The sequence below is a fragment of the Apostichopus japonicus genome, chromosome 3 (assembly GCF_037975245.1).
Source record: "Apostichopus japonicus isolate 1M-3 chromosome 3, ASM3797524v1, whole genome shotgun sequence".
NCBI lineage: Eukaryota > Metazoa > Echinodermata > Holothuroidea > Aspidochirotida > Stichopodidae > Apostichopus > Apostichopus japonicus.
This window is the reverse complement of record NC_092563.1, coordinates 12835485-12861237: the sequence shown is the minus strand read 5'-3', so window position 1 is coordinate 12861237 and position 25753 is coordinate 12835485. Positions and strand designations below refer to the sequence as shown.

At 36.3% G+C, this 25753-nt stretch overlaps 1 protein-coding gene across 6 annotated transcripts in view; it reads right to left on the bottom strand.

The window, feature by feature from the left end:
- Nucleotides 1-21264, bottom strand: part of LOC139963617 (leucine-rich repeat and coiled-coil domain-containing protein 1-like) — a 46476-nt gene extending 25212 nt beyond the window's left edge. For 2 of the 6 annotated variants that reach the window (XM_071964617.1, XM_071964578.1), the window contains exons 1-16: nt 21150-21264; nt 19434-19770; nt 18457-18674; nt 16581-16688; nt 15945-16003; nt 15571-15720; nt 14326-14427; nt 13621-13726; nt 11242-11389; nt 10005-10089; nt 8037-8136; nt 5464-5582; nt 4555-4689; nt 3997-4136; nt 3082-3198; nt 2178-2262 (exon numbers count right to left, since the gene is read on the bottom strand). In XM_071964617.1, the coding sequence (XP_071820718.1) occupies nt 2178-2262; nt 3082-3198; nt 3997-4136; nt 4555-4689; nt 5464-5582; nt 8037-8136; nt 10005-10089; nt 11242-11389; nt 13621-13726; nt 14326-14427; nt 15571-15720; nt 15945-16003; nt 16581-16688; nt 18457-18674; nt 19434-19711 (1950 nt within the window). In that variant the 5' untranslated portion in view covers nt 19712-19770; nt 21150-21264. Of the gene's footprint in view, nt 1-2177; nt 2263-3081; nt 3199-3996; nt 4137-4554; nt 4690-5463; nt 5583-8036; nt 8137-10004; nt 10090-11241; nt 11390-13620; nt 13727-14325; nt 14428-15570; nt 15721-15944; nt 16004-16580; nt 16689-18456; nt 18675-19433; nt 19771-21040 lie in introns of all 6 variants that reach the window. The other 4 variants (XM_071964628.1, XM_071964589.1, XM_071964606.1 and 1 more) reach the window with 4 other exon arrangements.
- Nucleotides 21265-25753: the final 4489 nt, after the last annotated feature.

Genomic DNA, 25753 nt, shown 5'->3' with positions numbered 1-25753 from the left:
AACACCAAACGTGCAAGTTGGACCGAAATTCTTAGAAAATTATAACAATACTGAACAAGAATCAGAGAAGTATTGGTATTGAAGGATGGTATAATGTCAACAGTGTGAAGAAAATATTTGCTTTTTATTAAAATCAAGTTAAAAGGAGGAGAGGGGTTGATGGGAAATTGCAAGGTTGCTATATAGAACATTGTCTATACTTTGGACTTCCTTTTGAACAAACCTTAAAGTTTTCTTAAGTTTGCTCTGCATGCATATATGCAGAACTAGTAATTGAAACCTTCAAGTTTGGGATGTGAGGTAGGGTGATGGTGGTGGTGATCTCTAAAGTTTAATTTTGACTTATCATTCTGCATCTCTATTACCATACCACTACAGAGATATTAACTATGCTGTGATAAAACTACTGAACAAATCAGATTTCTGCACTCTGTTGTGATTTGCATAACATGTAACTGAGCCAGATGGACAGGAATCCTCTGGACACTGTTGTGTGAGTTAGTATGTGTTAGTATGTGCATTCTCTTCATAGCTGGATTCTTTATATTCTGTGTATGCACAAGTAATGTGAACTTATATTACTGGACATTGTTGTTTGAGTTAGTATGTGTGTGTGTGTGTGTTAGTATGTGTACTCTCCTAATAGCTGGATTCTTTATATTCTGTGTATGCACAAGTGGTATACTCATACTACCAATAAGTATTAAAGTACCACCGTAACCTACCAGCACAATATTATTGCAAGCAGTATTTCAGGACATTTTTGTCAGATTCAGCATTATCAGATCAAGTTTACTTTTTTATTACTATGGCTATTAGTGTTTAATTGGTACCTATTGTTATTCGTTTTTTGGCTGCTCTCTGAGTGATGGGTGCAAGATATCACATACTAACACACTAACTATAAATCCATGTTACGTAGCTCAACTAGTCGCTGATTAGTTTTTAATAGTTCCTGTTCTTCCTCTGTATGTTGTTTTTGTTCACTAGTATGGTTTGTTTAGTTACCTTTTGCATTTGTTGTGGTCAGTTCACATATCTACCTAGCTTCATATTTCACCTTGTATGTCAATTACGTTTAATAAGGAAATAAAGAGCAACAAGTCTTCTTGTAAAATTGAACCAGAAGTCTTGTCAATCATGTCTTCCATTGTGTCTTTAGTCTAGCTTTGTATTTCCTAAGAGTTAGGAAACCAACAGAAGCACATTTGAAAACTTATCCACGTGCATGAACATATGCTTATACCAAGCCTCCACTTCATGATGGCCAGGACTGCCACATATATAACATCCCCATCCAACAGACAAGACAGTAGCTAGCCATCTCACCACTCTTTAACTACCGAGGGGAGGTGGAGGCAGCCCATTCATCATCACTGTAATGCAGCTATGTTTTAAACAAATTGAAGCAACCGAACCAAACCCCAGTTCCCAATTTGCAAACCAGAAATACCAATTCTACAGAAGACTCAGCTCAGGAACACTGTCAAGCAACACTCTTGAATAAGTCAAGTGGCTATACCAGGTGAAGGAATGCATGGTTTAACAACCCCATTTACCTGCTGTGCTCAGCTTCCTACGTGTAAATCCAAGATATTACTGCAGTTCTCTGTTCAAGGTGATACGGAGATGCAAATTTCTTCTTTACGTTAATGTTCTTGTAGCATAATAAAATCACTGAATTAAACTGCATTGAATTGGTTATAGTACATAGCTATTCAAACAGTATTATTCAACAACTTAGCCCCTCGCCCCTCTCCCCCAGGCGATACCAATGATGATGATCAGCACCACTTATTGGACCTTATGCCCAGCACAGCAGTGTATGACGACCAATTGACTACAGATAAGTATTAATATCATATTTTATTCATTTTCTTAAATCTGGGCCTAAAAGATGTGCCAAATATCAAATAATTCTCAAACCCAAGCCCAAACCATGGTTGGGCATGGATAAATGTGGACTCTCCTTTGTGGGCCCAATTCTATTGCTGCACTGGTGCCAGGTTGCTCATTGCTACAACATGGACTGTGTTTGTATCTTACTGAAACCAAACTCCCTATAGCTGTCAGAATATAAACTGAGTCCATTTATACAACTGTTGATTACTGCACCTGACATTGCCTGAATGACAAACATTCCATCAGAAATATCACATTTCATGACTGGTACAAACCTTCTGGTATCTATCCTCTTCCAGTCTGAGAGCTAAACGGAATTCATCTTCCAGATCTGCATACTGTCTCGAGAGATCTCCAATTCTGTGGTAAGAAAGAAATCATGAATAATCATACTAATCATAATAATAATAATAATAATCATAATAATATAATACTATATGTTTATGTAGCACTTTACACAAAAGAAAAAGTAGTCAAAGAAAATATATATATCAAATAATGAAACTAATATAAACAATGTTAAGACAAATAAGTACTTGATAAAAAGTTGAGTTATAATTTGGGACTTAAAATATTCAAAGGTGCGTTAAAGACGAAATGCCTGCGGCAGGGCATTCCATAGAAGTGGAGCACAAATATGAAAACCCCTGTTACCATAACACTTAGATTTACTCAATGGTTGGTAGAGGGCCAGGGAATTTGAGAGAAGAATGCACCCTGTACAACACTATGTCAACAGTTCATTCATTTAATAATGTTATCTTATATAATGTTTCCTTATCGAAAGAAGATACAAACCCTACAATTATTATCATGGACAACTTCCACAAACAGCTACAAAATTTGTTCTTCTATTTGGGAGATTTGGGAGTTAGTGATCCTTCACACAGAAGGCTGGAGACTTGACCAAGTCTAAATATGATATCATCCAGCCACGTGTTTCAATTATATTATGTTTTCCTTTATTTTATTACAATGTTTCTTTTCTGTAATGGAGAAGGATTTTGCAAATGTTGAACCGTAAAACATTGAATCTCTTAACAGAGAGGCTAATGATGGTATCACTGGCAACACTGTTCACATTCTACCCTCAAAATATGAAAAGAAACAAAAAGATAAGGTAAAAGATGTCAGATCCTAGTGGCCAATATTTAATCCACAGCCAATAGAAACACTCACTTTTCTTGCTTTAGTAATATTTCTTTCTGGTGGCTTTCTTTCTCTCTGGCTACCTGCTGGTTAACAACTTCCTGAAGCTCTCTACTGTCAAGTTTGTAGAAATGCTTCATCTCATTCCTGTCAGATGGCAAAAGAAAATTATATGAAAATTTAAAAAAAGGATGAATATATATATCAACATTTTGTTATCATTACTAAAAACAAAAATGATAGAAATAGATTCCCGATTCGCATTTAGTTCCTGTACTTAATCACTATGGCAGAAATATTTTGCCACAATATGATTTCTGTTGTAATTTTTAATCTTTTGGAACTGTTGTAGGTATTTACAGAGTTTTAGCTAGACTCAAACTGCACAACCCCTAGTACGGCAATTGAATAGTGTTACTGTTGCCTGATTACTGTTGTAAATGTGTAGGACCAATAATAAGAAATACTTAGATAAATTATAAGTGAGTGAGATAGTTATCTGCAATTTAAGTAACCACCAGATGTAGGGATACCATGTAACTTCATCCTCCACGGCCATTGACTAACATTCTGCAACATCATTAGTGAATATTATATTCTTCTAACTTGCTTTCCTGTTTCCTTTGCCGTCACAACTGAGTTCTATTTGACTTAAAAAGTGCAACGAGTTCCTATTCGCTGGCAATCACCATAGCAACGGACTGACATGTCTCACTACCCTAGTACCTGTTGTCTGGCAATCACCATAGCAACGGACTAACATGTCTCACTACCCTAGTACCTGTTGGCTGCCAATCACCATAGCAACAGACTGACATGTCTCACTACCCTAGTACCTGTTGGCTGCCAATCACCATAGCAACGGACTGACATGCTAGCTACCCTAATACCTGTTGGCTGCCAATCACCATAGCAACGGACTGACATGTCTCACTACCCTAATACCTGTGTTCCTGTTCTCTTGTTGCCAATAGTTCCTGCAATTGCGTAATCTTGACTTCGGAGTTCTTCACATGAGACCTAAGTAGATCAAGCTCACGACTGCTTGCTCCCAACTTTAGCTGATATTCCTGTAACTGTTTGGCCTAAGCAGAATACAGAAACAGAAAATGAAATGTGTTGAAGGTCATAAACATAATTCATTTTAGACTAGCCAAACTGTACTCATGGATATTCATCTGTGAGAACTACGATAAATAATCTGTATTGTCACCCCACACACAGTAATCACATCAACACATGAATAGGAAGGAGAGGTGGTGATTTGAGGTGGTGGGGGGTGGGGGACACAGGAGGGAGGCAATTCCTCTCTTCACCTAAATTATCTCGATTTGCTCCAATAACATGGAGCAGGCTGTATTTAAACTGGAGTAATATTTTCTACTTACATAAAAGCAAAAAGGCCCTGTGAACTCACCATGTTTATAGTGCGTAACAAATGAGTGGGTTCTTTCAATTCAAGTTGCATGCCTTCACCTTATCCTTCATGCTAACTCTGCTTACCTCATGGGCTTGTTGCTGCAGTCTCTCTGATTCCATCCTCTTAGCTGTTATCTCCATCGCTTCCAAGGCTTTATCTTTACCCTCTATAGCTCCAACCACTTCCTCTAGCTTACCAACCAAGGTTTCAACTTGTCTCTACAAACAAGAATTAATGGAACACATCTGAGACAATGTTATTTTCTTTCTTAAAAAATTGCAGGCAAAAGTGTCACATATATACTTACATTTTAGATGTTACTTTAACCTGGAAATACCAGTACAATGTTAAAATCTCAAGAAAAAGAGAAATAAACTGTTCCTCCCATGCTATAAATCTAAATACCAGACTACAATTCTAATTATCCTTTGGTAATTTGAACTTAACCTTCAATTTAACTGATGTACAAGGAACATGCAGGTTGGAAACAATATTGTGGTTTTCAGACCCAACATTTGTTTGGCTGTTTTTATGCCAGCATTTAACTTGATTCAAACATCAAAGCAGACGACATCAAAATATATGAGATCGCAAGAATCCACAGTTTTAAACCATGCCAGCATTTAATTTGATTCAAACATTTGTAAAAGCAGACAACACCAACATATATGAGATTGCCAGAATCCATGGTTTAAACTTGATTCAAACATTTTTTAACTTGATTCAAACATTTTTTAACTTGATTCAAACACTTGAAAAAGCAGACGACTTCAAAATATACGAGAATGCAAGAATCCATGGTTTTAAACCTTGCCAGCATTTAACTAGATTGAAACATTTGAAAAAGCAGACAACACCAAAATTATATGAGATCGCAAGAACCCACGGTTTAAACTTGTACTAACGCAACATCAAGAAATGAACATTCCATGGGGAATAATTTGAACAATAACTGCAGTGCTGTTTTACATAGATTCGACAGATGTCTTTACCTTGAGAGAATTCCTCTCGTCTTCCAGTTTCATGCGGTGGTCCTTCTCCCTCATCAAGACTTCTTTGATTCGACTGGTGGCATGAACAGCCACACTCTGGATCTCTTGTTCCTCAGACGCTGTCCAGAAACAGAGAGATAAAAAAAGGCTAAACTTAACTTGTCAAATAGAAAGTATTAATTTCAAATACGAGAGAGACAAATATTTCAATGACTATTATTAAAATGTAATTTAATTGTGGGGCAAAACCTGGGAATATTCAAGTGATTGCTTACATTTGGCAAAGCAGTTTTCAAATTTGTTGTAATTTTTTTCATCATCAACCACTAGAAATATTTAGGTTCTTTCTACAGAGGTTGCTATATATTACATTGTAAAGTAAGACATGATGGAATATGGTCATGTATTCTTGCATTTTGCTTGGCATTAACAAGATGAATTGCTTCATTGTATGTCATTTTTCTCTAAGGGGTATTAATGTTAAAGACCAACTATGGAGACAAATTTTTTTTGTGGGATTTTCCATTAATTTGGGAGTTTACATACCCATAATCAACATGTGTAAAAAATAATCTTCGAAAACCTACCTTAACCCATCAAAAAACGACCACGAAATGGACATTTTGGGAAGTCACATGACATGTACCGCTGAAATGTCTGAAAACAGAGATTGACCCAAAGGAGCCTCTGGTCACCGTGTGACGTCATTGTTGGTATACCGCGAAAATCAAACGCTGAAATGGGCACTGTTTGTACACAGATAGCAGACAATTGTACTGTATTTGACTTCCAATTTCGAGCGCTTGAAAAGCTGTTAGCTTAAAACAGGAACACATACAGATAAACAACTAGTTTTAAGACAATTTTAAGCAGATAATTTAGTAAAATGGGTTATTTTATTAGCAAAATTCCACTCAAATGGAGGCATCATTTACATAGCGAAGCGTCAATAGTTACGTACGGTACAATATACTGTAGACAATGCATGCAAGCAGCTTGCCGATTCCGTAATACAATTTGCCTCGCAAGATACAGCAAACTGAACAGAAGAATAGACCTAAAAGATGCCTCATGCGTGATTTGTGACGGGAAAATGGCTTACATTACTGTCAACGAATTACCAAAAAGACACTAAACATAATCGAACAACTACGAGAAGATGCTGACCCGAATCAACCAGGGTAGCATATACATGACTAAGCTTCAGCTGAACATAGTACTTATTCGTTTTAATATCCAAAAGTACAAACACAGAAAAAGTATCCTTTCAATAAACCAAATTTAGCAGTGAATATCCAAATCCATGTTTCTCGTTCAATCCTGGGCGAAATACTACCGTGACTCTGTGTAATTCCATAGAGTTAGGTCTAGTTGAAACAGGCCTTGACCAGTAACATCCCACAATCACAAGACAGTCACTAACGAAATAAAACGTCTGATCGCTACATAGAACCGTTTTTATCCAACTCCTTGGACCATGCAGATGCCGGAATAAACATAACGGACAATATGACACATGTATCACAAACTCACGATACTGGAATACAACAAATGAAATAGATAAATGCGATGAAATCCTAACATGACTATTTACACATGCTGTGAGCCAACTCACTACATGTACTAACAATGCTACCCTATAGGCAAGGTATATACAAGGTCATCTCTTACAGTAAATATTATACTGTCAATTGCGTGATATAATGTTACATGTAAGGACGTCCAGGGCGTGTTTACGAGGAGACTTGAAAGGGTCAATTTCACATTAGCTATGTCCGACACAGCTGTCGACAGTATATAATTTTTGCAGAATGAGACATTTGCAGCATACACAGAGGCAGGGTTATGCATGTAGACTCATGGGCATGAGATACTCCGGGAGCTGAAAAATCTTTCCCTGTGGATCTCACAAAATTGATCCAAAGTCTATGGTGTTTTACGTCGGTTCTTCTACTCGGAAAGCTATAAAAGCTGATGCTTTTGTTGGCTGACGTATAACTGCAACCTCCAACAACACAGATTTGTGGCATTTCAGGGAAAAAGGAGTAATATCGTTGATGTTTTTGGCAGCTCAAGTTTAAAACTTTACACACTGAAAGTATTGTTGTGAGTGAGGTATACCAACGGTGACGTCACATGGTCACCTGATGTCTCAGGAATGTTTCAGAAATGTCTGAAATAGGTTCCCTAAAAAGCTGAATTTCTTCCCATTTTTCACGTATTTAACGTCCGAAATTGGTAAAGTTAATTACAGCAATGTAATTGGAGTGAGTTAAGGATGACATACATGCAATGGTGGGATTTTATGTTCATCGAAAAGTCTCCATAGTTGGTCTTTAAATGGTAATTTCACATGGCCTTTGTAAGGTTATGTAACAAATACTTCCAAGGAAAATGGACATTTGAATGTTCCTGTAGTCTCACAATAATTTTCATAAACCTTTCATTCAGTAAGAGTTAAAAATAAAGTAAGGTAAGAAACACTCTTTGCAATAGAAAATGTAAATATGGTGATTATTCTCGTTGAGAAGAGGATAAAAGTAAACAAAGTACCGTGATGGGACGACAAATACCTTGAGTCTGTAAAACTTTGATCCTATCAGCCAGCTTGATTGCTGCTTGTTCTGCTTTCCAACGTCGAACTCTTTCCTGATCCAATTCTTGAAGGAATATCTGGTAAACAGGTAACAACAATGATTAAAACCAATAATATAATAATAAACAATAGAATTGATGATTATCATGATACACAGAACTAATGATAATTGTAATGATAGTAACGATTGTATCAGTGAAGATGATAACAATGACAACAAAATTAATAATAATCTATTATATTGTCAATGGTCAATAACAATGGTACTAAACTAACAATAAAACAAATAAAACAATGGTGATCATTATGATGATAGTAACAATGATATTAATAACAATGACAATGAAATTAATAATAATCTATTATAGTTGATAGTATTGTCAATGATCAATAACAATGGTACTAAACATAAAAATAAAACAACTAACAATGATGACCATTATGATGATAGTAACAATGATGTAAATAACAATGACAATAACATTAGCAATAATCTTTTATCATTTTGGATAAGCACGTTGTACGATACTTTGTGATGTCATACATGGACAAACTGTTTTTCATTGTGTTTTTCACTGCTGCAATTACCAATATAAAATAAACATGCAATCACACAATTGAACTATTTCCCAAGGTTTTAACATTTCAATTTCAAGGAACACAAAAGCAGCTGTTGGTGTAGTCTGCGTATGACACCGCAAAACTTTGCACACCGTGCTCTTCCAATTAAAGACAAGCTCCCTATTTATCTCAAAAATGTATCAAGATATGAAGCTGGGAGTTGGATTAATCTGCTCTGTATTATATACTATATTAAAAATATCAGATTTCATAATCCCTGTAAAGCCAGCATCTAGCTACTGTTAAAACTCAACATATCCAAACTGTGCCTTCAAACCTTTAGCTTAATGTAACAGGGTAAACTTAACAGGCTGCCTTTTCTTTCCTGTGTTTTTAAGTAGGTATTCATGGGTCGTTCAACTTGTTAACAACTTCTGTGGTCAGAGTATAATTGATATGAAGGGACTTGATCACACTGCATCTACTACTGAGAAAATTACAGCTTTGTATTTTTCAGGCCTTTTTGTGTAATTCTTTCAGTTTAAGAAGAAGAAAGATAAAAAGAATGACTTTGATGTGTCTTTCCTCTAGGCCATGAATAATCTTCAAGCAGTTTATTGAGGTTGGTCAACAAGCTTGACAAGTTATACATTTACTAAAATTTTGTTTGAAATGAAACTTGATTAATCAAGCTAAAAAAGTAAAGAGTTTTGTGTTTTAGTATCGAATAGTATCTGAATACCGATAACAATCAACTCAAGAAAAAACTCCATTAAAATCTCAGAAACATACCAAGTTATAAAGTTGGAAACAGAGAGATGTCTTTTTTAACCATTCAGTCCTAATCACAAATTTGGAATGAATTTGTTAGATATCTAAACTATTCTGATACTTTTGTTGATCTTTAACAACTTGTTAGTTTTACAATCACTTTGATTATTATATAGATAAGAACCATAATTCTTACTTTTGGAATTCAATAAATACAAACCAAAGTAGATAGACATATAACAGCAATTCCAAATAATAATTTATTACTAACTTATTTATCTTAACAACATGTTTCAATCCACCATTTTACCACACATTTACACCCACAATACTAATTACAAGCTTTTCTGTAAGATATCTAAACTATTCTGATACTTATGTTGATATTTAACAACCAGTTATTTGAGCTTGTTATTTAAAACCACTTTGATGAATACACTAGCTATTCCTTTAGAAACAGAACCATAATTCATAGTTTTGTAATTTAATAACTACAAATCAAATTGACATATCTCGGCAATTCTAAATAATAATTTATTACTAAATTATTTATCTTAACATCATGTTTCAATCCATCTTTTTACCACACATTTATACCCTCAATACTACTTACAAGCTTCTCTGAGTCTTGCTCGACCGTCGATTTTGTCTTCCTCTCAGCAGAAAAACTTCTCCCCTCTGTCCTCTGGCCTGGTATCCTACGAGGAACAAAAGTATCTATTTAAGGCACGGTATTGGTTTAGATTTTTATAAAATTATCTCAAGTTCCATCTAAGATCACTTCTTTTAACTAAAGAAGTTTTAAGCTGCAAATGAGGTATGACAAATATCTAATGTTTTATGTACTTGGCTTTGAAAACAGAGCAATTCTTGTAGGAGAAGGGGGTAGGGGTTTAATGAGATAATGCACTTTTGACAAACTGTCAACCACAAATTCATAAATGGTAAATGAAAATCACTATCTCCTGAATAATTTTGTCTATGCATGCAGTTTGACATCTCATCAGGATTCAACTACTCGCAACAACTTTAAAGACACTCATTCCACACTTTCTCCTTCAAATTTCTGCAATAGTAACACACTTTGCAGAGAACGGTATTCTCCAAACACATTATTTGAACCAGGGTAGAGGGATGCCAAATCACATGCAACTCCTGATGGCAAGAAAAGACTCAGAAGATATGAACATTGGTACAAGGCTTTATGGGTAGCAGGAATCTGCTATTCAAGTACCAATCTGAAGTTTTTTTCTGTGTTATAGGGGAGGGGGGGGGGGAGTATACCCTAGCACATGCTCCAGTAAACAAACTACCAAAACCTGACTTGGAATGTATAAACAATAGAGAAGAGCAAATAAAAGCTAGAATGGGATTCCACCTAGCGACCTCTGGTAAGTTTTCTGTCGTTCATTTATTTGTAAAATTATATGAAAATCCAAATTTCTCTTAAATAGCCCTCTCCGGTTGCTTTCAGAATTGTTTCGAATAACACTAGGGTGTGATCCCTTGTTACACGTTATGCAAGGTACTGTGGTTTCTGACTGGCAACCCCAGCAAAGAAAAGGCTCTGACTGGCATTTCTCAGCAAAGAAAATGGCTATATAGGGATCTTCACCAACTAAGGGTTGGATAGCCCAGTTGGTAGAATGCTGGGTTAGTGTCAAATCCAGAGGACACTGGTTTGAATCTTGTTCTAGCCATGAAATTTATTCACCATTTTCTGTTGTTTATAATTTCCCAGTCAGTTTTACCTTTGTTCCTTTACTTCTATAAATAAATAAGTGAATGATTTCAGTAATGGTTGGCAGATTGATAGCTTGCATGGAATTTAACGGGATAGCAGTGGTTACCTTTGTAAGCTGTTGCATGAGGCTGACGAAGGCACTTGTTTATGAACTCTTCCCTTCTTCAAACTACTTTTTCTCTTAAGTTTCCTCTTTCCAGGCATCTGTTGGTTCGTAGTGTCACTCTGCTCACTCTCATCTGTAGGTTCTGTATCTATGGAGGAAAGAGAGTGGCCCGGTAACTCTTCAGCAGCTCACTACATAAATATATTGTTTGGTTTACAAGTAACTGGTTAGGTTCTGTATCTATGGAGGAAAGAGAGTGGCCTGGTAACACTTCAGCAGCTCACTACATAAATATATTGTTTGGTTTACAAGTAACTGGTTAGGTTCTGTATCTATGGAGGAAAGAGAGTGGCCCGGTAACTCTTCAGCAGCTCACTACATAAATATATTGTTTGGTTTACAAGTAACTGGTTAGGTTCTGTATCTATGGAGGAAAGAGAGTGGCCTGGTAACACTTCAGCAGCTCACTACATAAATATATTGTTTGGTTTACAAGTAACTGGTTAGGTTCTGTATCTATGGAGGAAAGAGAGTGGCCCGGTAACTCTTCAGCAGCTCACTACATAAATATATTGTTTGATTTACAAGTAACTGGTTAGGTTCTGTATCTATGGAGGAAAGAGAGTGGCCTGGTAACACTTCAGCAGCTCACTACATAAATATATTGTTTGGTTTACAAGTAACTGGTTAGGTTCTGTATCTATGGATAAAAGAGAGTGGCCTGGTAACACTTCAGCAGCTCACTACATAAATATATTGTTTTGTTTACAAGTAACTGGTTAGGTCCTGTATCTATGGAGGAAAGAGAATGGCCTCGTAACACTTCAGCAGCTCACTACATAAATATATTGTTTTGTTTACAAGTAACTGGTTAGGTTCTGTATCTATGGAGGAAAGAGAGTGGCCTGGTAACACTTCAGCAGCTCACTACATAAATATATTGTTTGGTTTACAAGTAACTGGTAAACATCATGTCATGAGACATTCAACATGATCAACATGATCGGGAGTCATATTACCTTCATTAACATATACTTCAGAATTGATATTTTCTGGTAAACTTTCTCCTTTGCTTACAGAGCCAGCTCCTGTAAAGTGGGCTCTTTATCTCTAAAATAAAAGCAAGTTACTAATTTACATTACTTAATACATATATAGTTAGATTTGAGGACAATTACAGGCAAACCTGTTCGTAACATCAAGTCTCTAAAACAGTTACTCTTCCCAAGAACTTGTTCAGAACAAAAAGGATGATTTCGTAATCAAGGTGATGGTAGAACTACTTGCTTTTTCTTCTGCTGAAAAGGCAACTTTGTTTGAAGAAAACTATTCACATCGTCATAATTTCTGAAGGATAACTTCTTGTCTAGCTAAACAACTAAATAAAACCTGCGTAAACAGAGAACACAAAATGTCAATAATCAGCAAAAAACAAGGCTTAATATATGGCTGGGTTTGTTCATCCTCGATCATCACATGGATAGGGTTTCAAATGAGCTTCTGTTAGCTTTCTCGGGAAATACTAAATTAACTAACTTGTATTAAACTAAATAAAATAAAACTGTAAGCAAACTGCGTATCCACTAGAGAGTCTGTGTAATAGAATGTGTAAAAGTAAGTTGGCCTGGCATTCGAACCTAGCAGGATCTGCTTCAGAGGCTAAAAAAAAAAAAACCGTTGTTTTTTTTTTTAAATTTATTTTTTAGGCAGATCCTGCTAGGATCGAATCGTCAGACCAACTTACTTTTAAACATTAAACTAAACTAGACTAATCCAGACTATACAAACTCAACTCAACTAATTACTTCAGTTTATGTTGGCTGTCCTTTTCATTAGTTCAATTTCAGTGCAAGCTTCCTATAAAGCTGTATTTTGCATTACGTTTGTCTTCAATCAGATGGTACCACAACCGACCAATAAAGCAAAGAGAAGGTACCCTAAAGCATACTCAGTTAGTTTAATACTCCATCAAAGTTAAAAGCAACTAACTGCTCTAACAATACACCTCCACTTAGTTAAACCGACAGGTATCTGATTATGCATGAATATGAATATGTATGAATATGAATATGTATAAATATTACAAAATCTGGTCTAAGAGGCACAAATTTACAATCATATTGCAATAAACAGCATTTATGTTTCATCCCAGTTCATTCCATAGCAATTCTTTCCAACTTAACATCTTCTTTCCAGATCTTTAGTCTAACTGGAAAAGGCAATTTTTGATAACCTGTTTTCTTTTCACATCAAAAAGAAATGATAAAATTCCTTTTTAATTGTCTTAGGGTACTTGAAAGTTGAATTGTACTATTGTTAAAAGGTCACAGTTGAAGATGATACATTCTCACTTTGCCTCCTTTAATATCAAGAACATACCTCTCTTTGCAGCCTTTGTCTGTTGCCCTCGACGACCTATAACCTTTGACTTCTGCTCTACTTCAGAGACTTGTCCATCCTCATTAATAGGGGTGCTCAGTTGAGTCTGAAAGCAAAGAAACGCCACAGATTTACAACATTGGTGATATCAAGTACTACAGGTACTATTCAGTACAAAATAGTAACAACAGGGTGAATACGTGTAAGTGATATCAAGTGCAATGGTTTTACTTCAAGCAAAGGCTCTACTAGTCATAGAGTCACAATTTCAAAGTAATTGAACTGAACCGTTCAGAATCTGGATCTAATATTAAAGGGATATTCATACTGCTGATACTGTCAGTACACGCAATTGAACTGAACCGTTTAGAATATGGATCTAATCGTAACGGGATATTCATACTGCTCAGGTAAGAGCAATGGTCATAATTCAAGAAAACAGCAGTCATAACTTAAGCCGTCGCAGGGTATTGAAATTTGTTGGAATGTGCTGCCACATGATAGACCCAAATCCATAAGAACCATGACTAGGTAAATCCATTTATACGACCAATTCCAAAAATTGTACAATATCACATGATCAGAAAGTTCAATGCAGTTGTTACATTTCATGTTTCCAATACATTAAATTTAAATGTACACTTTTACATAATTAATATTGCGAGTTTTTCATCCTCCAGTTTGACACACACACACATGACTTACAGTTGTTCGTCTCTCTACCATATCGCTTAGTTTCTTTTCCAATTCCAAAATTCTATTTTCATGATCTTTTGCTGACTTCATCTTTTCTGGTCTTGTTGTTATCTAGATAGAGGATAATGGAATCAAGTATTAGATATAATAAAAATAACATATCAAAATGAGTTACTTCATGGTCAGGAATCCAAAATTTTCTGATAACAAGTGGAAAACATTCTCATCTTTTCATTGACAGCCAATTTGGCATTTGCTGAAGAGAACTGTCATAATCATAAGGTCCCCGGTTCGAGTCACTCCAAGATTAATGTATGTCGTCCAGTTACAGAGTTGTTGATAATTGACAATTCATAATCATGGACGTTAAATATGAATGTAAGAGACTGACTTCAGTCAGCATGCGGCTTTGATAAGCCAATGAGGCTTCTTCGCGAATTCCTGCTTGCAGGAGGATCTAAAATACATACATACATACATACACACATAAATGTGAATGACTGATGTCCGTAACTAATGGTAAATCCTCATGCAAAACAACATATTGCAACATTCAACATCCATGTGTTGCATTGTGATAAAGCAGTTGATACTGTATTTTTTCTCACCATCATAAGTTTCTAAAGCCAACCAAGAGCCAACTCTCTTAAACTCCTCAAACTTGCTAATATTGTGCATTGCTGAGGTTTGAACATTGATAAATTACTAAAGTTAATACCATATGTATTAACTATATCTTTCCTTAGCAACCTGTAGTCTTACTAGATCAACATTTTCATTGTTGTGATTGCCTCTACAATATCACAATATCCAATAAAAAATGGAAAATGGAAAATTATTGAACAAATTATATGTATGCGGATGGCTTTCAAACATTTGACGCCTTTTTTGGTATTCTTGACTTCAAGGGAGAGGGGAACTGTGGGTGTGTGTGTGTGAAAGAGTGTAGAGATGGTTTGGCCAAATCCACATAATTAGGGAGCTGATGTTACATCAACGAAAAGGACCAGAGAATCAGGCAATCCTTGATAAAAGTAGAAAACAGCAGTTGTGTCACCAAACCTAACATAAAAGAATGTCCACAAAAACTGATTTAAAGTGATCGTGCAAATTTTGATAGAAAACCTGGCAGAGAGCCCTTTTGAAAATAATACTTTTCTCCAAAGTTATAGCAAACATATTTTGTATTAGGTTTATGTATTGTTTAGTCATATTAGAAAATATAAAACACTGTGAAATTCTTTTCACACCTACCCCATCTCTTACTTCAGCTCTATTAAATACTTCTTGCTCTGAGTTTGTGGTTGGGTTAGACGTCGTCTGATCATCGCTTCTCAGAGCCCCTTTCCTGAACTTCTCTAAAAGTGAATCGATCTTAGGGGTTATCAGCTGGAGTGAACGTTCCTGTAAAATGAAAAAACAAAATGTCAAAGTTCTGTACAACTTTTGATGAAGATTAAGTGCGATTGTGCTCAACTCCTCCTCTGACCTTTTTAATTCACAGAAATCATCCACAGCAGAATGGTTACTGTTATTACTATTTAACAGATTTACATGAAGATCTACATATCATCTGTGAATTTTAAATGCCTTCCAATCATCATTTCATGGCAGATTGAAGTTCTTACCTGAGAAGTTGAATCATTGGCATCAGATGAAACCAAAAACTCCAGGTAATGCTCTAAACCTTGTAGTAAGAAACATAAAAGAACTTCTTAGTTTAAAAATACAAACGACAGTTTTAAAACTATATTAATACTTCCCCCCAATGAAAGGACATGAAAATATATACAGTTTGAAGAATTTGCAAACATACAGCTCAAACTAGACTGGCATATTATTAATGGTCCCAGGATTGTCCAAATTTCTGTTCAGACATTCAAAATCAGCTTTGGAGATCGTCTGGTGTACGACTAGTTGTTTACGACAAATTGATGTTGCATTGTAACTGAATAACCCCAAATAAGCAACAGATAAATTGGTATCATCCACCATCACTACTGAAATAAAACAAATATAGTGGTAGGTCTATGATCCACCTAAAAGGGAGTTTTACTGACCCAAAGTTAGTGTTATATTCACCAAATGCACACAGTTCTTCTTTGCTATTTTACTACAATTTTGTGGGACAACCTACTTTGCTGTGATAGCTGGTTATCAATGAGACAATGAGTATTTTGATTATATTTCAATGGTCAAAAATGATCTGTCACAATGTCAACCATTTCATTTCATAATGTAGATTAAAATGTTAATTGATTTACCAGGAATGTCGTTCAGTGAAATTTCTTTTGTCATTATTTGTCCTCTTCTGTCTCTACCATCCAGAATTTTGAGTTGTGGTAGGGCATTAAAAAGTGCCGTTCTGTAACCTGAAAAGTAAGAGCACAATAGGATGTATATTTATAGCATATATATTGAATATTGTGAAGAAATCAATACTTGTGTCATTCAGAGGTTGAACAGGCAAAGAAAATTAGGCTCATTGGTCAAATCATTCATTCTGAAATAGGTTATTTTGTTATATATTATTATTATTAATATTATATATCCTCTGTGCTGTGTATTTGGATGAGAGAAGGTGATTTCATGAAGGTTTTCCAGGATCTAAAAAACGCAGAATACAGAAATGCATGAAACCTGGATGCTTCATTCTGCTTTAAAATATCAAATGCAACAACACATAAAGGAATGCAAAGAATATGAAGCTTTTTTGTCAACAACAGTCGACCATGAGCGTTGAATGCCAAGTACCAATTTCCTAACAAAGGATTTGATTGAATTGAAGAGCAAGGGGGTGGGAGAAATTGGCAAACTCTTTGAGCCCATTTATCTTCAATTTACATATAATTTACATATATGTATAGTTTCTGAGTAGACCAATTTCGGTGTCTACACCTCAGCATACATTGTGGTCAAACCAAATCTTGGTATTTTGTTGTTCATTAAAACTTGTTGCTCTCTAGTTAAAGATCTTAACAAATCTCTCTTGCGTGCAATCCCTGTGCTACACCTTATCCCAAGGGCGTAGGAACCGGGGGGGCTGGGGGGGGCGCCAGCCCCCCAGTGAAAAATATGGGGGGGGGGCGGAAGTATCATTCCGCCCCCCACTCCGCAAGTCAGAAAACCCCTTTTTCATTTCCAAATGAGAAAAAAATCTCATTTGGAGCACCAAATTGCATTTAAGGCCAGGTGAAAATGCAAAATTCTTTACAAAATGGAGTGGGAGTTGAAGTGTGCTATATTGCACCAAATTGCATCTGAGGTCACCTGGAAATGCAAAAAAAATCCAAAGGGGAGGGGGACACCCCTCCCCTTAGACCCCTCCCCCAGGCCGGCCATCAGTCTTCAGCCCCCCCACCCAAAAGTACCTTCCTACGCCACTGCCTTATCCATTACTTTGGGGTGTATCAAAAGCTACATTCCTTTCTTAAGAAATCTGTTCATTCCAATGTGGTTTATACCTGTGAGCCACTCATCCTCCTCACTTAAGCAGTTTTTTTAGTCGATTTTGATAAATTTGTGGATGCTATAATCCCATGACAATGTATGTCCGAGCTAGGTCATTAGATTGATGATTCACTTAAAAAAGGTGATCAAAGTAAATCTTCAAAATTTGATATTTACAACCAATTCCTACGAACCATTTTTGAGATGACATCATTTGAAGTTCACATGTTTTCTACCAAAAGTGAACATGAAGCAAACAGGTGTGATGCCATAGAAGCACTATGACAAATTTCTTTTATGTCTTTCTATAAAAGTTACATAAAATATCCTACTTCAAAATGGAGATACATCTCAATGGGAACACACTACAGTAACTTGTTACTGTATGTTTAACAACGCATACCCTTAAGTAAAAGTTGTAACCCTATCTAATCCAGGGTAAACAAAATGGAGTGAATAACAAAGGTAACTAAAACATTTTGCTGCCAGTTTGCCAACTATGACATCACACCTGTTTGCTTTAAGTTCACTTTGGGTACAAAATACATCAGCTCATCAAAATGATGTTTATCTCATGTTTAAGGAATTGCTTGCAAATTTCATCAGGATGCTTAAAATATTCCTTTTCCATCAGTTAAAAACAAAACAAAAATCTTCCATGGCCTATCCGTTTTAACTGCTCATTCTTACCATACATCTGACACACTGGGTTGCTACTCCCATCTTTCTCAAGAGTCAACTCTTCCAGGCATTGTAGTCCTCTTAAAGATTGAATGAGGTCTTCCACTGAGGTTAAGTTATTACCCTGTAGCTCCAGACTTCTCAACTGATAACTTGGACCCCACAACTTTCTTAGGCCTTTTGCTTCGCTGATTTGGTTATATGATAGGTTCAGATGCATCAAAGACCTGCGAGAAATGTGTAAGTAATATCAGTGGGCTGTCGAGCTGTTAATGGTTACATCTGTTTCATAAAAATCTGTAATATGAGCAATATAAGGATGATATCATACAGAATAAGGAATTGTATGTACACAGAAATGTTTAAGTATCTTGTGATTTTGGCATTTTACTAATAAATGTTTAAGACTGCCTATTGAGTTGATTTTGGCACATTTCAAAAGCAGGTTGCTTAGCTCCACTGGTCAAGCTTTGTTTCAAATAATAGAGAAAAATTCAAAAGTTGTGGAAATTTCAAGTTGGTTTTTCTTTTTTATATTAGTAACTACTACTTCTATAAAAACTGTCTGAGTGAACAAAATATTTAAACTTGAACAGATTCTTCAACTACTCATTTGGTGAAAAAACAAATCTACAAGAAATGACTGTAGTTTTGTTCAAAATGTTATCTTTCTTGTAGAAATACTCTGTGTAGATTTCATGAAATTGGGGACCAAATATATTTAAGCGACTATAATGTTGATTAAATGTATGGTAGTGTACAGCAGGTAACTTGATAAAGTATGAATGATTTGATATCTGATACATTTCATTCTCTAAGCATGGCCTGCATCTAACCACTGCAAGCCTCAAATACAAAGCCATAACTGTATTAAATTGCTGAACCAAAACCTTAAAGGTACATCACATTTTTATATCACTTTGTAGTTCGGCAACAGCTATGATCATATATTTATATTTTACAGATTTTCACTTCTAAATACTCACTGGAGATCTTGTAAATTTTCAACAACATTTATCAGATTGCATGATAGGTTCAAGGTCCGCAGAGCAACAAGACCCACCAGTCCAGCCATTGTTGTGATGGCGTTTGAGGAGAGATCTAAATGGCGCAATCCAGCCAAATTATGGAGGTTGTCGATGGTTGTGAGGGAATTACAATGCAGATTTAGAGTCTCTGTGTCTGGGCTCAGGGCCAGGTCCATGATATTTGAAATCCCAGCATCAATCAGGCAAACCTCCTTCATAGTCCTTTGGGCTGCCATTTTCAGTTTGCCTAGCTTTCCACCTTAATTGATGGTGTCTGTTGGCTCGTAAACTGTCACTGAATGTACAGAGAAGATAGTGAAATGGTATGAAAATAAAGAAGCACATGCAACTAATGACAGACTTTGAAAGTAAAAAGAGTAAAATTACCAGCTCAAATCAATATTCTAATATAGTGGGAGGTTCAAGATTGACCATAACTGGATACACAACAGTATAAAACTGAAATCAAGTCTTACAATGGGAAAGTTCTAAGAAGCAAACAGAAGGTTGTTGAGAATAAAGCTATACAATCCTATATTTCCTGATGTGACATTTCTACACCAATATACTCTAGGCTTAAATATCTCCAGACTACCCTTAGTCTGCATGTGAAGATAACTGTTAAACAATTCTGTAATATCTATCTAGGCCTAGACTCTGTACATAGGGCTTTGAACATTGGATTCCATCTTTCCTGCAGCTGCTGGCTGAAGTTCTAAAATGGGTCTTGTTATTTGTCATACGGCAGGATGAATGGTGCAGAAATTACGTTTAGTCCTTATTCATTCAGTTGCTGTATTTCTATATATATATATTCTCCTGAAAGCTTAACGAATAATGAGGGTTCTGATGTTGAGCGTAGCCTTCCCCTTCCCCTGACCTGAGCTCTTATTTGTCTGCAGCTGGGTGAGTACAGTAGCAGGCCTATGATTCCGAACTTTCCAATTGAGAAAAATGAATGCCATTTTCCTCCACCTTTCATGAGGACTTTTAGCACACTTTAATAGTTTACAATATCTTTGCTACAAAAAATTTGTGATAGTAAGGGTATTAATGATTTTTAAAGATAGGCCTACTGATGATGACAATCTCGAGTTAGCTCAGTGGTTTAGTTCTATACTTCAGCTATGTGATTTCATCGATCGCTTGACCAAATTCTGCCAGACATGGTCAGTATTGAAACAGCTCAAAGCAAGGAACATTTCCCTAAATTCACACATGCCTTGAAATTTATGTATTATTCCGCTAAATAGGTAAAATATTCCACAGAAGTGTCTCAAAATACAAAACTGATGTTTCTAGCCAAAGTGTCACTGTTGCATTTTTTGATTAGGTTTTGTAGATTAAATTGCGACTGAAGAAGTGGTTACAAATTCACAGCAATTAGTGTCTATCAGTATCAGTGCATCTACATATGTATAACACAGTACTGTACGCGAATTTAGGGGAGACGCGAAGTTAACGGTCTATATACTGTGTACCACCATATAACGTAAGTTGAGCACATATCGCGGAAATGCTACTGTATATTAAACATATAACTAGGCCTAGGCCGCATCCCATACCATTCCTCTACATTCCAGAAATTTGCTATGTACTATGTAGTTTATTCCATTCACTGTTTGGAAACTAACGGTGCAAATAATGACCATTTATCGAAAGTGATTATCCTACATGTATCTTCTGATGCAGAGATATTGCATTTACTGTACAGGTCTGTCTTTCTTCAATATGAATGATAGAGCGTTTGATAGTTCGATTTTGAACGGCCGCTGAATTTTTGTAGTACGTAAGTGAATTAACTACCATACTAGGTATGATCGGTACAAAGATTCCGGATCGGTACATATTCGGTACAAACATATTCGGTACATATAAACATATAAACATATAAACATATTCGGTACAAAATAAGGCATGTGAGAAGAAAGCCGATTTTGGATCTGGAAGTTACTTGAAGGCTATTCCAAGTGCTTTTTTATCGGAGAAAACATGTTCGTGTTGTTTACTTCAGGTCAATTAAATTGGAACATAAGAAAGAAAAGAGGTGGGCGGGGCAGTAGCCATGGGCAGGGATAAAAAGACAAAACGAACAGGGCTGAGCCTGTAATCCAATGGCAATGTGAAAGTATACCTTAGTTAGTTTACCTTTACAGAGGGTGAAGATAATCGTAGATGAACACCGGCATATATCACGCTTTCAATTTTTGATAAGTGTTCATAGAATCTACCAACCAGGCATGGCCACATATACTATCATCGCAACACACTTTCCTACTCCCGGGACTGCCACTTGACTCGTTGGACGATAGTGTACCTCAGAATCTGACCACTGAGGGAGGTGAATGCAATTCATCAACAGTATAGCACACCAATGGTAAACGAGTCGTTTCGGACTTGAAAGAACGGAAGGAACCCCACCCCTAAGAAATAAAGCAGAAATACAAAATCAACGGAACGGAACTCAACAGCTCTGGACAACAATGCTTTGGAATTGGGTTTATGAACCAGAAAAATAGAGGTTGTGGGGCGGGCACATTAACCGCTACAAGAAGCATTTCCCTCTACCGAATCACTAACTAGGAGTACAGATTGTGGGGTAGTTCATCAGTACCGCTCAAGTGTTATTTTATAAAAGAGTATTGATAAGTAATTGGAGGGCATTTCAAAACTTCATTTGATTCTCCAATTGAGCTACCTTTTAGATTTGAAAGAGAAAGATAATTATTTTATCGTGCAAAGTTGGTGCCATCAGGATGTCTTCATGTTTCGTCGGATCAATATATTGGCCATATAGGCTACCGGATACTTACCAGATAACCTCTACCTCACGTTAAAATTATATGAACTAAGTTGCTACAGTTATATAGAATTCAATGAATTGTAAACATTACATACGTGGGAATCGAAACGTATATTCCTTACAAATTAAAGCTGGTTAGAGATAGACCCTAGCTCGGTTATAGCGTACACTCACTAATCGTGTTAAGAATTTTATTTGCTAATATATTAATCATTACACACTCTCGAACAGCTCGTGCCGACGCTGGCAACTTCACAAAATCATACTCTCGACTCTCGTTGGAATATATATCCAAAAATCTACTTGACATATTAATTTCGAGACACTTTTAACAACCACTTAACTTAGTGATATTTAATTTTGATTCTGAGAGATTGCCGAGAGAACATTAAAGGGGAGAAAAGACCTGCTTCTCTTTTACTTGAGTTATCTACTCTTGAGAAATGTTAACACATCGTCTCTTCATCTCGCACGATCCATATCTAATAAGGTTTTTACAAGCCCTTTCCTGCTTGTTTAGCATTTCAAAACAAGATGAAGCGTAGCTTATGATTCCTATGGTCTATTAATACCAATAACGACAGACGCGAAGGTTTGTTAAACACTCCAATTTCGTCTCGGTTCCTCTCGCTTTTGTGCAGACCTTGTCAAATTTACGGTTATTGGCAATATGTCAGTACTGACTAACATTTGAGGAGATCCCTATTTCCGAGTCCTTACGACGGTGGGAGCACGAACGAAGTGAACGAGTATGATGTCGTGTTATAAGGGATTCAACGTCAAGCAAAAAAGAGAGGGCTCTTCCGCCTCAGCTGACGGCTCCGGGATTCGCCGGAAGCTCGAATACTTGTGCTTGTATAAGCCATGATATCGTGTTTTATATTTACCGCCTTTGTGAAGAAGACAATCATATACGTGTGTTGAACAAAAAAAAAAAGAAGGAACGCATATCAAAAGCAAGTTTGCTTTCGTGAAAAATTAATAAAGCCTCCGCGTGTCCGCTCGAATGGCTTTCTGACTCGTGTCTGTTCGTTATTCGTTTTGTTCTGTAGGCAAACTCAGGGACTGCAATAACCCGCAATGTTCAATTAAAAACCAACAAATTGAGCAACTATACGGATAGATCAGAGACTTGTGGCGGCATGTTTAGGAGCACCGTTTGTCCCAATTTTCATGTGCCTGATATTCGCGGCACCTCTCCATCAAAAGAGGTATATACATGGCAATGCTGCGTAAACATCTCATATTAAAACTGTAAGAAAATGTCGGACATTTTCTGTCTTCCGGCAAATGGAATCAACTGAAGCACGAAACGCCTGGGGAGAATCACGGACTTCTGTGCCCCGGCGAGAGATGGCGGATGGGGCTCAGTTAATATAGCAGCGAGATATTAACTCAAGTAAATTGTATGTCATAACTATAAACTCCGCATATAGTACAGACTTATAGGCCTATACTGGAAATAGATATATATATATATATACAGCATTAATAAAGTGAAATGTTTGAAAAGAGCGGTTAGACCATATTATTAACCCAGACCTACTTTTAATATAACTCCCGTGTTAGCTGCTCCCACAAATTAAAAAAAAAAAATCAGCTTATATGTTGTTTTCAATTTCTCTTTTATTGGCGCATGACTTCTATGAGAAAAGGTGTCCACAGTTATGATATTGAAAACAAAATTGTGTTTTGTCGTTGTTTAAGCTGTCTGCTATATACGCTGACCTACAAAGGAAACCGAAATGAACCGAAAGTGACGGAAGCAAATTTGTAAAGAAACGTGTTACACGAGTAAAATGGTCTCATTGGTCAGCTGATCCCCGTAATATTCCAAGGTGTCGACGAGGGAGAGAGTGGTGGTGAGATGTGAGTTGGGCGATTAATGGTGATCGAAGTAAGACATTACCCTGGAAGTCAAAGTTGTGACGTCACTCGATGACGGCGTAGATTTTCAAATGGGGGGGGGGGGATGTAATATAAAATTATCCTATTGACAATGGTAGTGTTATATCTAGGATTTGATAAAGCAGGCGATGTAGCCCTGGGGTCGTTGAAGCCGAATCCAATGAAGGGGGTGGGGGGTGGAGGGCTGGAGAGGTGGACCGCCCCAGAAAAATAAAAACTTAAACGTCCAGTGGTGTATTCTGACGACGCATATTTAGACAATAAACGAGGTTTTTATAGGGACACGCAAGGAATGGTTACAATCTTCCCCAACTGAATGTATATATATAAACGGCCCCAGTTACCCCGACTGACAATGGAGATGAGGCTTGGCCGCCCCGCCCGCCTCCCACCCCCCCCCCCCTTAAGTTTGCGTACACCACTGACGTCGCTTAGTGCTTCCAGTCGATTCCATGAATTATCGGTCGAATGTTATATACTTCGCAGGGAACATCATGCCACGTAACTGGTAGCTCCATATATACAGTCACAGCGTATATGGTAGCGGTATAAATCAAGATTACGTAGTATCTTGAAATTACCAACAATTTATTATTATGCGATTCTGAGAGATTATTTAAAGGAGAAACACGTTGAATCCGCCACCTTGATTTAAATAATAGAGATACTTACTTGTATACGATAACGAAATTGTCCAAAACGCTAAACCAAATCTTACCCCATTTGGAATGTATGTTATTGCCTTGTTGTGTCAAGTTGCCCCCATTTTGTGATGTATTGTGATATTAAAAAGGGAAAGCTTTTAGTTTCCCTCTGTTTGTTTTTTCACTATTTTAATATGAACTTTACTTTTAAGGTCATTTTAAGACGTTCAATATTATATCAGAATCAACATTGGCAAAACTTATAAATACCACAGGAGAAAAAAAGAGGGAAAAAGGGAATAAAGCGAATCATAAAGAGAATCAAACACAAACGGCTCGGATTATGTTATATTTAGACTTTATCAAGTATTCGAACTTCTAAATTAAATCCATGACATGTTTCAAATAATACATAAGCTTGTTTTAGGCTGTATCAATGTGGCCGCAATGTGGCCGCATCTAAACTAGGCTAATGAAAATGGATGGATTCCCTTCCAATAAAATGACTTTGATTTATACTCTAGACATGAATGAGATTTATAAAAAACAAATGAAACATTGTTTGTTTTCTTAGAAATATAACCTCGTTGACATTGGAAATTAATTATTTAGGGATGTTCGAAATTTCTTTCACTTTATCGATCAAGTTTGGATGTATATCATGAGTCATCCCGATTTATTAAATTTAATAATTTATCTTTCTATCTCTAATAAAAGGGAATATTCTGCACTGGATTAATATTATTATTATGATTATTATTTTATTGTCAAATTATAGTCAAGTAAAGACACACAAAAAATCTATCGTACTCTTGTTAAATTAATAATTAAAAAGAGGGATTACTTTTTAATTTTGATATTGCACGTCTTTGCTCTGTAAAGGTCAAACACAGTACACGAACTCACAAAGTTCTTCAAACCCG